Here is a 15,633-nt window from a genome sequence, read left to right on the forward strand (position 1 = left end):
ATCAACATGTTTCTTTGATTTGTTTCTGGTGGAAGATTTGTGGATGCGACTTTGATGTTATACAAGAGAAAAATGGAAATGTGATCCACATATTGTATGTACATCGCACTTCAGGAAATAATTGTTGTTTTCAAGTACAAGACATGAAAACTGTACCCATTGCAACTGAAAAGATAAACTTTGTCACAAGATAAAACACAGTCATTGTTGTCAAGGGGAGCGCTTTAGCCGCCATCTTATCTCAACAGAGTGTGCTGTACATTGTCAGCTGTTACAAACGTGTTGTTATTTTACGCCGAAAGGCAAAAATTGATAAATTGTGGCCGGTCAAAGCAACAACAGTCTCTCAACAAGAACCACGCAAATTGAAATCATGTCCACAAATGTAATCCTCTCCCCTTTCATCAAGTCTTGTGCCATTCGGGGAGGATAAAACCCCATAATGCCGAGCTAATAGGATGTGTATGATACAAATTGCCGTCAAATAACAGTCGCCATACGACCGAGAGATTTGTTTTGGTGGGTTTTTTTTTTGTAGCTGTAATGCGATTTCACTCACACGCAGGCTTAAACGTGAGGTGGTAGGACTGATCCGAGATCAGCCAAAAGAGACATGAACCATGAGGTGGAGGGGTCAAAAGAAAGGAGGAAGTGACTTACCTGGATAGGTTGGATCAGTTATCAGCACATAGGAAAGAAAAGAAGAGAGAATTAGGCCCATTTGATACATTGGAGTATTTGCGTGTACAACATGTTCCCCAGGCTGTAGGCCACATCAGCAGATTTCCGCATCTATCTTTTAATGAGGCCTTGCTGCTTTATACACACACATATCCTCCCCTCGGGGAAAATTATCATCTGATAATCTGGATTGGCCCACTGCATTACAGGAGGATGAGTTTGTCACATAACCACACAGAAAGTGCAGGGGGTAGTACCTTACGAGTTTGCCAAGATACGAGACATCGCTTGCTTGATTTTTTTTTTTTTCAAGGTACATGCAAATTTCATTTCTGTGTCGTGGTGGGGAGTAAAAAGTGAATGTCACGACTGTGAAATAAAAAAAAAAGATGACCCAGTTCATTGAGTGCATGACCGAGGCCATGTAAAAAAAAAAAAAAAAAAAAAATCACTGACGTCGCTCACGGAGTGTTTCATAATTGTGTATCTGTAAATAATTTAATTTAATAATTTTGCCATCAAAAGCCTATTCTGTGTTTTGTATTTTAATGTTTTATAGTTTGAGGTATTAAAAAAAAAAAAGCAAAAGATATTCTCATCAAGTATTTATTGACATGTTTCTTTTTGTGAAAAAGCAAAAACGTTTTCGGTGAAAGAGGAGAGTACTTTTTGTTCTTGGCGGGCTTGGTGCTTATATCGTCAGAACACAACATTCATATTCAGTCAAAATGCTCAATATAGTGGATGGCAAGTTGGAAAACTGTGCTTTGAAAATGGATGCCAGTGAAAGACTTAGCAGTACCCATTAAAAAAAAAAAAAAAAAAAAAAAAAAAAACAATGCGATATAATGCGATATAGGCAAATATTGAGAATTCTGGCTCAGTGTCCTAAAATAACCTTGTCCGTATACAGCCTTAATTCATAAATATCTCATGAAAATGATTTCGTGCGAGAGGCGAGCCAATTCCGCTTCTGACTGCTGCCAAGGTAGGGTTAATATTTAGGTCAATATGCTGCTGCCCTAAATACTTACAGGGACTCAATCGTCACAGGACCGTCTATTTTTTCACCTAGACTTCAAAAACCATGTCTGACTGACTGGAGTTCTTGTTACAAGAATTTAAAATTTCATATAGTGAGTGTTCCAACTGGCTCAAAGAATATAGTGTTTTCCGGATTATAAATCGCTCCAGAGTATAAATCGAATCAGCCATAAAATGCAAAATAAAGAAGAAAAAAATATAAGTCGCATTTTTGGGGGGAAATGTATTTGATAAAATCCAAAACCAAGAACAAACATGTCATCTTGAAAGGCAATTTAAAACAAAAGTAAAATAAAGAACAACAGGCTGAATAAGTGTCCGATATGCTAACGTTACATGACGCATAAACAACAAACGGAGAACATGCTTGGTATGTTCACGTAACATATTATTCGTTATTCAGATAGTCACAGCATCAAGAACATGCTCAAATTACCAAGCCATCAGTGTCACTCCAAATCATTAAATCCTTCCTCTGCTACTTCGCTGACGCCAGACTCATCGTCGATTGATCAACACGGGCCTAGAGCGCCCTCTTGCGGTTTAATATGAAAATAATGTAAAATGATAATGTGTTAATAATTTCACACAGAAGTCGCTCCCGAGTATAAGTCGCACCCCCTGCCAAACTATGACCCCCCCCACCCCCAAAAAACCTGCAACTTATAGTCCGGAAAATACGGTACTTTAAAATATGAAAGATTCAAACTCCAAACCTCAGAGCTATGAGGCGAATATGCTAACCACTAGGTCACCATGCTCCCTGCTGAAATAACTTTTTTCTTTTGGGGTGGGGGGGGGTGGGATAATGCCAGTTTTACTAGTCTTCACCAGCAATTACTTTCGCTTCTCGCAGCTGGTTGGCCTGCAGGCATCCCCTGGAGGCGGGTCAAAAGTTATGGAGCCAGTGAGGAAAACACTTACTCACATACGCATCATTGCCATGGGAACAGATCCAAACAGCCGAGCCTGGAGACGTTGTGTGAAAAATGATGGTTTGCAAGCCACAGCCGCTCATTTTCGGGCTATTTTTATGCACAACGCTGCCCAGAACGTCTTGTCATGGCTTCTGGAGTGCCGTCCAGATGTTATAAATAGCTTGAGCGTTGGTATGTGACGTTTCTTCTGTGTGGCGTTCAGTATATGTGTGTACTATGTGTTGCACGGCGAAAAGGATTTTACACTGACCCGTCGCCGACAGTGTCTGGCCAGGAAAAAAAATGTATAAAAAAGTTCATCGCAAATTCACAGTCCACAAATGGAATCCAGTCAATAAACACTCGTTTCCTTCCAAGAGCTAGCTTGAAGGACCGGTACGTATACGCTAAGTTTTGCACTGAGTCTCAGAGTTGTCCACACAAAACAGACGTGAAGACTTTGAACCAAGTCGGACGCTTCGAAAACTAATCATACCGTGGTCGCCTGCATCAGTGGTCTCAGAACGGGGTAACAAAAGATTGGGACGATGCCCTTAGCGTCAGTATAGAAGAACAAGAGCTATCTATGCCCGTCAACTTGATAATTATCAGCATTTCAAAAGATATCGTTGCAGACGTACAATTGGTTATCGCCGCGAGTGTTACGCTGATGAATACATTTGATCTGATGGCCTAAATTCGCTGACACTAAACTGGATGTGGAGAAGATGGAATGCGACTTGACTCCATTCCACTCCACTCATACCCCAGTGTAACATTCAGAAATGATTTTGTTGACGAGCGCGGCAGCGCGTAACTCGAGCGGACTCGCACACTGCAGCCAAATGTGTCACAATCCCAGCGAGCAGGTGTGACACCGCCTCGTTGGTGTGCGAGAATTTGAATTCATTTCAATATGGGTGACGACTTGTGCCAGCCAATTTGTGTGTCAAATTGGTTGAGGCTGATCTGAGCAAACAGAAGAGCTGCCAGTGACAACAAAACGAGGTCAAAGTTAACCAAGTTATGGTGTGAATTTCTCTTCTTGGGTAGATTGCTACTAAGTGCCACCACGCAGAAATGGATCAATAACTTGCCAGTTTAATCAGAAGACTACTCCTGAGAGAGGTACGGCTTGTACTTTAACATCTGGAAAGAACTAAACACCCACAGAGCCTGGAAGAAGATCACACTATGACATCACCTACGCTGCTTCCGCAGGACGAAGAATCATTGTTTACCTATCGCCTTTGACCCCCTAAACTGTCCCCGGTAACACCTCCCACATGTCAGTGCAACGTTCAGAAATGATTTTGTTGACGAGCGCGGCAGTGCGTAACTCGAGCGGACTCGCACACCGCCGCCAAATGTGTCACAATCCCAGCGAGCAGGTGTGACACCGCCTCGTTGGTGTGCGAGAATTTGAATTCATTTCAATATGGGTGACGACTTGTGCCAGCCAATTTGTGTGTCAAATTGGTTGAGGCTGATCTGAGCAAACAGAAGAGCTGCCAGTGACAACAAAACGAGGTCAAAGTTAACCAAGTTATGGTGTGAATTTCTCTTCTTGGGTAGATTGCTACTAAGTGCCACCACGCAGAAATGGATCAATAACTTGCCAGTTTAATCAGAAGACTACTCCCGAGAGAGGTACGGCTTGTACTTTAACATCTGGAAAGAACTAAACACCCACAGAGCCTGGAAGAAGATCACACTATGACATCACCTACGCTGCTTCCGCAGGACGAAGAATCATTGTTTACCTATCGCCTTTGACCCCCTAAACTGTCCCCGGTAACACCTCCCACATGTTCTCCACGGCAACAAGGAAGTGGAGAACAACAGGCCGGAAAAAGTCTAGTGGCTACTTCACAATCTTCCTGTTAAAAAGCAAGTGTCAACAAAAGTCCGACCGGGTCGTGAAAACCGCCGCGGATGCCGCGTGGTTTCACAGATATTTTTGGAAAGCAATTGAACAACAACCTATCTTGTGTTGAGGCTGGTACACCCAGTCGTCGGTGTCACCGCCGGTGTCCGGGCTAGTGGCGCGGCAGTCGGGGTGAGAATGCTGCTCTTGGGACGAGCGGTGGTCGTGGACCACGTGTAGCTCGTTCTGGCTGTAGAAGATGTGTCGGTTCTGGCGCGAGAGGGTGGAGAGGCTGAACCAGCTGAGAGCACGCGACAGCTTGGCGGGTTTCTCGGGTGGTCGCCGATCCCCTCTCATCCTCACAAGTTCATGAGGGATCGGAGAGTCTTCTCCTTCTTGGGATTGTAATTTCGAATAATAATCCTTTGATGGCGGTTATCGGGTGGACGGACGATGTGAGATTCCAAACGTTTTGGGGAACATCACCCAGATCTGAGCGCGTACTTTGGAACACAAGTATTTTGATTCCATGTTGAGGATATCAATAGTTCCAGCCAAACCAACTTTTATCCGGGCTTCCACATCACGACAGACTAAATCCTCCTGCTGTTTTTCTTCCTTTATGCTTCAAGAGTTCGGACGGGATTCACAAATCGTCGGATAGACACACTTGCATAGGGCAGAAGCACAGAAAGCCTTCCCGTGGAGAAGCCGATTCTGCTTCTTGACGATTAAGAATCAAAACAAGCAGCCTGTTGTTCTTCGGCACCATGTGTGCCCTTAAGTGTGATGGCGCACCAGCTGACACGTACGGTCTCAGCACTGCAACGCGCCAGGAGGCGAAGATGTTGCAGCATCCGCGGTCTATTCTCAGCCCGAAGGTCTAACAGAAGCGACGCTCCCGCCACGTGAGAGAAAAACTTTTCTGAGTCAAAGCATTTTATTTCCTCTGTTGAGATAAAGATCAGCTGTCAATGGTGGACAAAGAGGAGGCAGTTAGGCTGATGATAGGCTGGTTAAAAAAACAAAAGAAAAACCAGAAGAAGAATCCATGCGACTGCACAGGACAGGAGGGTTTTCCTAAATCCGAGGCTTGGTTGAGTGTCTTGTCTTGGAGGAATTGAGGGTTGTGAGGTTAGGGTTAGAATTCCAACCGAGCCTGGTAGCAACCAACAGTGCTGAAACCTGAGTCACTCCGCCCCCTTTGTCCACTCCCTCAAGCTCTTTTCTAGGATCCTTGCACTGCCCCTCCATCCATGTGGAACCACTCCCATCCCGGCTTTTTCAGACCTCCCTTCCACCTTTACTCCTTTGCTGCATATCCTAAGCCATCCTCCTGTACATAAAATATGTTCCGAGTCTTATGCTGACAACCAAAATGTCTTTGGCATACTGTACTGCCTTTACTTTATAAACGTGAGATTCTGAGAGCATTTTGTTTGATCTGCAAGGTGTTCTCAGAGGACAACCAGTGCCCGTGGAGGTTTTAAGAAGCGACTGTTTGAAGTCGCGTCTATTCCAGGACCCTTTCGTGAAGGCATGTTGCTGACATTCCGCCCGAGGTGACAGGAAAGGACTTATTCAAACACTAGACATGACTGGAACATAAACACCACAAACCAGACCGTAGTCAGACCATCATGAACTGGGGTGGAGTGCAATTCTGAAAATTGCAGGGTCTCTCTTGTGCACAAGTGGGGGGGAATTAAGGCAGGCAACAGGTGCTGTCCTGGGACGAAAACAACTTTTTTTTAGAGGGCTCTGTTAGAGCGGTGTTCTTCCCAACCAAGTCTGCGGTTACACATGTGTGGTGTGGGACAATAAACCAGTCCAATGGGTGTGTTTGCGTTTACGCGAATATGAAGAACTATGAAACATGTCAAGAGAAAGCCGCTATCCTGTTAGCGGAGTACCTTCTGATTCGTCAGTAACAGTATCTGGCTGATCTCCGTTACGGTGCTGAAAGTCGATCTGAGGCTTGTGTCGAGGTTGCGGTGTAAAGGGAGACTTAATCCCCCTTCAACCCTGACGTTCGTTTCGGTCCCCAACATTGTCCTGTTAACAAAAGAGGACCCACTGCAGGCGAAATTGTCCAATTGTTGAGAAACTAGATTGAGGACAATGATCAACTTATCACATATACAACAAGGACAACAAGGACGGAAACCGAAACCTGCTGTCGTCCATTGATTTCTCCATTTCAGTAAGAGAAGCCGTTTATCCCCAAGGGACATTAAAAAGTCAAGGGTCGGCATGCAAACTGTCGAGCACGTCGCTCTCACAAAGCCCCATGTTCTCATTTCCCATATCGACAAATTGCAAATCCTGTTACTCTTTGCAGTGTTTGACCGCTATCAGCTTTGCTTTTAGCTAAGCTTCTGGTTAGTTTGACAATATGTTGAGATTGGTCCAAAAAGGCTCGGCACAGGCTCCCAATGTCAGTTTGTGACAAGCGTACTTTAGCTTATCCAAATCAGATGCAATGAGAAGAGAAATAAAAAATATGTGGGTGTTTATCGCGGCGTGACGGGCGAGTGAAAAAAATGTCTTGCCGACGTACAGGAGATGCTTGGCGGCCTGCCTCAACTTGGGTCCTGTTTGCAGAGAAACCCGATCGGGTGACAGCGAACCCCTGTGACCGGAGGAGACGCACGCAACACTGGGTAAATAACGTCGACGAACGCGACTACTTAAGCGCGGACGAAAGACATGTGGCTGAACTTCAGTTGCTCTGTTTTTGTTGTGTTCAGACACAGTCAAGAACAAGTTAGGAAACAAAGGGATCTTTGTGGACTATTTCAAAAGTATCTGCTGTACAAAGACTGTTACCCACAACAGACGCGAAAGACTCTTTTCATGTCAAGCATCAGCCCTGTTTGTTTTCTTGCTCTTTCTTCCGTCCTCAAATCTAGTCATATTTGTGAATTGTGTATATCTGTGAATCTAACCCTTAATTCCTAAATATTATTATACTGTTATTGTTATAAGAAAACAAAGGCAGATTTGGAATCAGTGCAAAAAAAAAATATTCTAGAAAAGTTGCATTTCTGATTTTAAAATATCAGTCAAAACCAGTGTAATTGTTCTGCAACCTGCGTTTGGCTCGGCTATCTGAGCCCCAATACATACCACATCAATAATTAGGCTCGGTACATTTGGTGGCACTTAAGCTGTTACGAAGAAAAAATGGAAAGGTTGGGCGGAGGTGAGCTGATCAATAAGTGCTCTCCATCAGTTGCGGGAATGCCAATGACATCCAGGACGAGAAAAACGACGATGACAATATGAACAGACTGAGAAAGGGATTGTGAGTGTCTGTTGTCATAGCTTTTTTTTTTTTAACTACCTCCCGTAAGTAGTTTCATTTTCACATATATATATATATATATATATATATATATATATAGGTAGGTGCAACATTTGTAGATTGCATGACACCTGAAAAACTCATATAATAATTCACTACTTTGTCAAAACGTTATATTATACTTCTGTGTATTTGCATTCTTTTATTGCAGCTACACATTAAAAATGTCCCCTCAAACAAGTATATCGTGAGATGAATTAAGAAATGTCAATATGATCCCGTATAAAATCCTCTTTGTCATTGACTTATTTATAAATAAAGGCTTATTTATTTTTGTCACAAATATTGTTCATCTCAATAGGATGTAGGTTATGGACCTCAAGAAATGTCAGAATTGTTCATCACAATTTCTCCTGTCTCATTGTGACCACAACCTACCTCCACAAGGAGGCGCCATTTAACAAATTTGCAAATGAGGAAAGGAAAACAAACAAACAAAACAAAACAAAAAAAAAAACTTCTGCAGGAGCTAATGGGCCAGAAAATCCTGATTGTCCACTTTTAAGTGAGAGCCTGACTGTGCTGACGAGATGATGATGATGATGATGATGATGATAATTGTGTTAATGTGTGAGGAGATAAGGCTGCTGTGCCAACACAAATATTGAGGAAGACACACACACAAGCTGTAGGCGGGGTCCACTCTGATGCTTGCACTTACCCACAAGTAAGCGTGTGTGTGTGTGTGTGTGTGTGTGTGTGTGTGTGTGTGTGTGTGTGTGTGTGTGTGTGTGTGCGCGCATGCATCACAGGAATTGACGTCTTCCCCCCCTTGACCCCAAGCAGCAGCTGACTGCAAAGTTTTAAGTGCGACTTCGGGTCAGGATGTTCAGTGTGTTTTTTTTTTTTTGGCATTAGCAGCTTGGACAAAAGGGTGTCGAGTGGCATTCCGGCCGCTTCCCAAAATGAGACAAAGGGGACACACATGTGGGAGGCATGTGCGTACTTTTCCACAACTGTTGAGCGTGGTGGGGAGCTGAGCAAAAAAAAAAAAAAAAAAAAAAACGGCAACTCCGGAGAAAAACAAAAGCGGCGTGAGGAAGGAGCCGCACGATAGCTTTCGAGACAAACGCGCAGAGGCAGTAATCGGAGTAGGGAATTCACACACATGCACTCACGCATCGTGCGTCCAGCGGTTGAAAAGGAGCAGTGGGTGCGGTCGGCTGCACATTCCTGATCGGTCTTGCCTGAGCAGAGACGCTGGTCCGGCAAACCTGAGGCCAGATGTGTTCTGTGCAACTCAATCTTTTGTCTTTGGAAAAGGTGCAACGCAAAAATGTATTTCCCCAGTCAAATGAAGGGAAAGTCCCTCAAAACATTCCTGCCTCCCAGATATTTTCCCCCCAAAAAATATAAAGAGCGAGATAATGTACTTTACAAAAACACACAATAATGACACAATTAAGTAGAAAGTAATGAAATGAAAGACCCCCGCCCCCCACTACACACACATTTTTTGCTCTAATTCAATGAGTATTGTGCTGCTCCTGCTAGTATGAGCGCCTTGGCCACCTGGGGGCAGTACAGTACAAGCATACGCAGTCACGTGTTGCTTCTCAGTAAATTCCAGCACTGTGTGTTCTGCTTAAAGGGAAAAAAAGGAGACAACTGCGATTCGACGAAGTCAAATAGAGTGACAACAAAAACAAGTCGACACAAAATTTGGGGCCCGAAGCTTTGCTTCGCTGGCATTATGTTATTGCATCCACACGGACATTTCCAGCAGACGTGTAATGCTACCAATGTAGTCAACACATCCTCAAAACCATTTAACAGTCTATTTTGCGCCCTCTATTGGTGGAATGTTAGTACTGTGGCCAAGCAATGAAATAAATCAGTCACTTTTCCTTTCAGTGGTCGCACATTTTTATCTGGGTTTGGGACGAGTAGCGACTGGGAATCTATTCTCATCATAAATTGTCATTTTAAAAGTTTCAAGCTGCAATTTCACGAGAATAAAATTTTAAGAGAATAAAGGATTCTTTTTCAAATATTGTGGAATAGCAATTGAGCTTTTTCCGCCCCTCTTCCATTGAATTTGAGTCTTGACAGACATGACTGAAAAGCAGCTGTTAAGGAAGAGGACGCGCCGGTGGGGAATGTGCATGCTTACTCAACACCCAACCCCCCCCCCCACACACACACACACACACACACAAAAAATGTCTAGTTGATTTTACAAGGCTACAAAAAGTCGACAAGTGTCATCCTAAATTCCCAAGTAAATATTGAAAATACAATCGCGATTATTTGACGATTTCATGCTGACATGATTTAGGACAACATTCCCTAGTTTAGTGAACAAACTAGGCACTCATCTCAAGTCATTAATTTCAATTAAGATAATCAGCACTGAACAAAAGGCGCTATTTATGCACGCTGGGACTTTTAGGGCTACATTAGTATTGTAAGGCACAATAATTACGCATGAAAAGGGGAAAATTGCTTGAGTTGTTATTTTGGAAGATGTCATCAGTGTGTTTATATTCCTGAGCAAGAGCAGTAGTATGATAGTAAAACCCCATTTCACCCCGATGTAAAAACAAGTTCATGTTCTGCTTTAAAAGACATTCATGTGATTTATTTTTCTTTGCGAAGTCGAGAGAGGGCCAACAGAATAGGAAAGGCAAAAGACAAGCGGAGCTCATTTGCTAAAAGACGAGCCGGCGGCCGGTTCGGAGCCTGACTGGGCAGACCGTGCTGCTCGCCGCAGGTGGCGCCGTCCACGTCTGACGCAGAGCCAGACTTCACGAATCACGTTTACGACCTTGCGAGAGGTGCGAGCGCCATGTGTACTGTTTACGCATATAAAAACCACTTCACAAGCTTGCGAGAGAGAGAGGGAAAAAAAACACAGAGATGAATGAAAGAACGGTAGCGGCAAGGTAGGTGTGCATGTTCACGGTTGCGGGGAGGGGGGGCCTTGATGTTCTCTTGCACCATCAGAGAAAGTGTGTGAGGCCCAGCGAGGAAAATGGAAAGCGAGATTTATGCTGATGAGGCAGACGGCAGGTCGACCGTTAGCATGACAATAGGGACTGAGTTTGTTGGCCTCTACAGCCGCTTGCTGTCTGACACACACACACACACACACACACAAACACACACACACACACACACACACACACACACACACACACACACACACACACACACACACACACACCTGTAGGTGAGGTGCTTTGTTATTCTTTTGGCTTATTGCAAGTGAGGGCAACCAATTCCACCGTCAGTGGTCGTTGTAGTTTCAGTCATCACAGAGCTCAACTAAATGGAGGAAATATTAAATTTTGGAGGAAAAATTGCACTCTATGGTGTATACTTGCTGTAATATTAGTATTTTTTCCGAGAGGATTAAAAAAAAAAACTGGGAGCATGTGAAGTGGATTTCCCATTATTATGCTAGCATTAAGCTAGCAAGCCATTCATAAGACAGCACAGTTTGGTTTTTTTTTTTTTGTTTTTTTGTCATACACATCTCTGGATGCTGGCCATCGCTGCTAAAATTGGCCACATCCTTAGTTAAACAGATCATTCAATTATACCCCCTGAAAACAAACGACTACTGAATTAATATAACATCATCAATATTTGGTTCGATTTCTTTGGGGTGTTCTCTGAATTTTTTTTTAAATGACAGGCAATTATTTTAGAAAGGTGATTTTATCCACACACACACACACACACACACACACACACACACACACACACACACACACACACACGCACACACACGTAATTCTCTTTATTCTATGTTTACTTTGACAGAACAATCCAACTGGGAGTGGCAAGAAACAGCCAAATGATGGCTCGTATCTCAAAAACTCTTTAAGTTGGGCCGCTCGTATCTCAAGGCACCAACGTATAATACGGTGCTATTTTCCATGTTACATATTCCAAAAATGTCTGCTGGGGTTATTTTTAAGTTAGAAAAATGGTCATCGAACAAATTAAACTGATGCCTCAAGAAACCACTCTATACTAGGTTACATGTTTGCAATAACAGTTCCGCTGAGGTTTGATCTGTTTTTAGAATTGGCCAGCTGTACATACTGTATAGGCCCAGCCCTGGTTTATTGCTTTGAATTAAGTGCCAGCTTTAATTCACACACTGGCTTCCTTTTTGGCTGTCTTCCCTTCACCCGGATTCAAGCAGTGAGCAAAGGCTTTGGCTAGGGGATTTCAACGCAGAACCGAACCCCCCAACCCCCCCCTCGCCGGCTGGCAGCGGTGACTTCCAATCGCTGGTCTAGCAATGGCCGTTCCTTGAAGCAGAAACCACTGTGGAGCGCACACCCACGCATGTCTCAAGGTCAACGAGGAAGTTCATATTGGCCGTGCTGCCGTCGCACATCCAACAGAAATAGAGCGCATCCCCCCCCGGACTCTTCCCCCAAAGGAAATCCTCCCACAAGCTGTCAGAAGTTTCAGAGCCGAGTTCCATCTGGCCACCCTCCTTCTCTCCCCGTTTTCCCATCTGTCTTCCTCCATCTCGACATGTTTGTCACATCTCCCGTTTTGCTTTGTCACCCTCAAATGCAACGAGTTTTTGTCGTCTGATCGGCTCATTTAGCCCGCCCAAAGCCCCTCTCCAAACACAGCCATTCCTTGAGTGCATGTGTCGAAAGGGTGGCCCACAAACTTGAAGCCCAACTCAGACTTGAAGTCACTGCAAATTGTGGCCAACCACTATAGGATAAATGCAACCAGTGGGGACTTTCCCTTGTTCAGTATGCGGCTATCTGGCCCACATTTTGAGGTTTTGTGTTTGTATACAGTCGTCACCATATCACAGTGCACTATGGCGGTCCTGCCGTATCGCAGCTTTTCAATGAGACGCTCTCATTGGCTGACGGCCACGTCAGTCAAAGCCGCACGCATTCACAGCCACAGATACTCCAGAGAAGTACGTGAGGACGGCGACCCCAAGTGGACAACCTCAATACCTGTAACTCACATGCATATTTTTGGATGAGACTTTACAAAGATCTGATTGGCTGGATCGGAACGGCAGAAATTTTGCATTTTATACAAAATCTGTGAACAGTTAGGTCATAATTTGCCAATCGATCAATGACGTGATTGATCAGATCAGAAAAATAAGCCATTACAGCAGAGACAATCTCGTTCACTCCGGGGACGTTCGGTATTAAGTCCGTTAAAAGGTTTCTCGGCATACGCAGTCATACTGCACAGATGTCAAGTTGCAAAAATGTAAAAAATAAAACAACAACAACGCAATGTAGTTTTCCATCCAACTCTTTCAATGGGACTTAAGTTTCAGGGGTGGTTGTGAAGGTTTTGTATGACTCACAAGACAAACAAACTAGCATTTTAAAATCATACCCTTGAGGCCTAATTAGTCGACTCCAAGGCGACTGACTCTGTGTACCTTTTCAAGGGCCTAAGAGATGCACTGGCGAAAAGTCAAGCGTCAAGGGGACAAAAGCTTTGAGGACACCACCTCGGTGATGAGACATTAAAACTACACATTCATGCTCGTGTGAAACCGATACGGACAAAAATGTATATCCCAATAACAACGTGTCACAATCCAATTTTCCCCCTAATATTACCGTTGGATTAAGTGTAAATCGACTAGTCATGCCAGGAGACTGAATTACAAGGATTACATAAGAGAAAGGCGACTGTTGTTGTGCTAGCGCCTCTGACATTACATTATTGTAGCAAAAGAGCTAACCCAACACCATGTGCATCATTATAATGCTAAAGGATTAGATTTATCGTGGGGCGCATCGTACAAATACCCAATTGTTGGGCTCTTGGTGGGTCCAATTTGTTAATTTAAGAGGATGGCATCATTCTGGAAGAATTTCTGAAGGAAAATCTATGCCAAGTAAACGACCAAGCATTAATTTAAAAGGATAAAAAAAAATCATAATAATATTAATAATCACAACAACAAAAAACACCATCACCCTGAGGTCACAGTTCGGGCGCACCAAAAGCTGGGGAAAACCCTTCAGTATGAAGACCTGCATGTGACACTCAAGCCTGCCAGAATCAACTTGGGGGAGCGTCAGAGGCATGGTGCGAAACAGCGTGTGAGCTCGGCTCGTTTAAATGAGCGTTAACCACATGGTGCAGTGAACGCCTGTTTATTGAGCAGGAGACGTTCCAGATCAGTAGGTGGGCATTTGACTCCAAAAAAAAAAAAATGCGTTCGAGAAGTTGAACACCATGTTGAAAAAAAAAAAACCTCAGGAAACAACTGATGTGACTCCTCCACAGTCCACACACACTTAAGAGAATTGATGAAATGGTCTAATAGTGACACATTATTCTTTGTTCTTGGTCCGGCCATCAATGTAAACACTGCAGTTTTTGGTCACTTCTCCCTCGTCTGTACTGATCAACCGGTGACTAACGAGCAACGTGATAAGAGACGTGGAGGGTGTTTAGCGCAGCAATGGAACCTCAGAAGTCGAACCCCGCTCCTCCAATTGCGCCGAACATATTTTGTACAAATTAATGTTGAACATTTTCCTGTACCACTTAAAAAGTTTCTGTGATGGTGACAGCCAGTTTCCTGAAATAGTGGACATCCCTTTAATAAACTGACTATGACTTATCATATCGAAAGCGCTTGTCCTCATCAAGGCTGTGGCACTCGTAAGTCAAGGTAGCACTATTAGATCAGAGACATGAAGGAAAATCCACGTCAATGTCATAAATGAAACACAATAAAGGGTTCGTGTCAATACCAGTCAAGATGAATGAAAATCCACTCTTACGCAATCTCGCTCACTTAACACGAAATCTTGAACACTTGCTCATGAAAACCAATCGGACCAGTCGGCTTTGTAACTACGGGCCCGACCGCCGCAGAGAAAGGCGAGCAGCGTGAGGACGGCGTAAAGCGATACGGTTCCGCTGGGGTGTGGGAGCAGGTCAGACGACTCCGGTGAGAAAACTCCGCTTGGACGACGCGGAGCGGGCGAGCCTAAGTGGGACGCTCCCGGTGCGTGTGGGTGCATGTGTGTGTGTGTGTGTGTGTGTGTGTGTGTGTGTGTGTGTGTGTGTGTGTGTGTGTGTGTGTGTGTGTGTGCGCGCGTGCGGTGGATTGAGCAAAACACAACGGCGCCTGTGGGCTCCGCATGGTGTGGCGCTTGACAAAACATGATCTCACACAGGCACTGTTTCACGATCTCTTCCCACGTTTCCAAGACGGCCCTCACCAAAACGTTGAAACTATCATTCTCTGAGCAGTCTCAAATTGTACGTTGCAACGAAAAAAAAAAAAGAAAGGAACTTACCTGGCGAGTTGCGTACGAAAGGTGGCAGGTGATGGTTGGCGGATGGATGCAGAATCCCCATGCAGAGAGAAGACAAAACCAAGAATGAAAGCCATGAAATACTCATCGTGACATTTGAGTTTCAACACACAACACAGTGGAAAGCTTGCAATCGGATACAATCCAATCGAAAATAAAATCCTACGACCTAAACTTGTACTGAAAAGAAAAATTAGGATCCGTACCGACTGTAATTACCAATTTAAGACATAATAGGTCAATTAAATAGGTTGCGAGGCACCTTTCCAAAGTATTAGGTGAACTAATTAATCATAAAAAAAAAAATAATGCATGTTGATTTATTCAAATGGCTTCCATGCGTTTGGTTCAGTCTGACGCCAGACAAAAGGTCGCAAGTGCAACAGTAATCAAGACTATCAACAATGGAAGTCAAAATGAACCACTCCAAAACATTAAAAAAAAAAAAAAAAAAAAAAAAAA

At 43.8% G+C, this 15,633-nt stretch overlaps 1 protein-coding gene across 2 annotated transcripts in view; it reads right to left on the reverse strand.

Moving 5' to 3' along the window:
* nhsl1b (NHS-like 1b) overlaps nucleotides 1–15,633 on the reverse strand; it is an 86,894-nt gene that overhangs the window by 49,674 nt on the left and 21,587 nt on the right. Inside the window, exon 1 of one of the 2 annotated variants that reach the window (XM_019873704.1) lies at nucleotides 4,626–5,865. The exons of the other annotated variant lie outside the window; for it this stretch is intronic. Within the exon in view, the coding sequence (XP_019729263.1) occupies nucleotides 4,626–4,866 (241 nt within the window). The 5' untranslated portion in view covers nucleotides 4,867–5,865. Of the gene's footprint in view, nucleotides 1–4,625; nucleotides 5,866–15,633 lie in introns of those variants that run through there. 2 annotated transcript variants of the gene reach the window in all.

The sequence above is a fragment of the Hippocampus comes genome, unplaced genomic scaffold, assembly GCF_001891065.2.
Source record: "Hippocampus comes isolate QL1 unplaced genomic scaffold, H_comes_QL1_v1.1 scaffold126, whole genome shotgun sequence".
Lineage (NCBI taxonomy): Eukaryota > Metazoa > Chordata > Actinopteri > Syngnathiformes > Syngnathidae > Hippocampus > Hippocampus comes.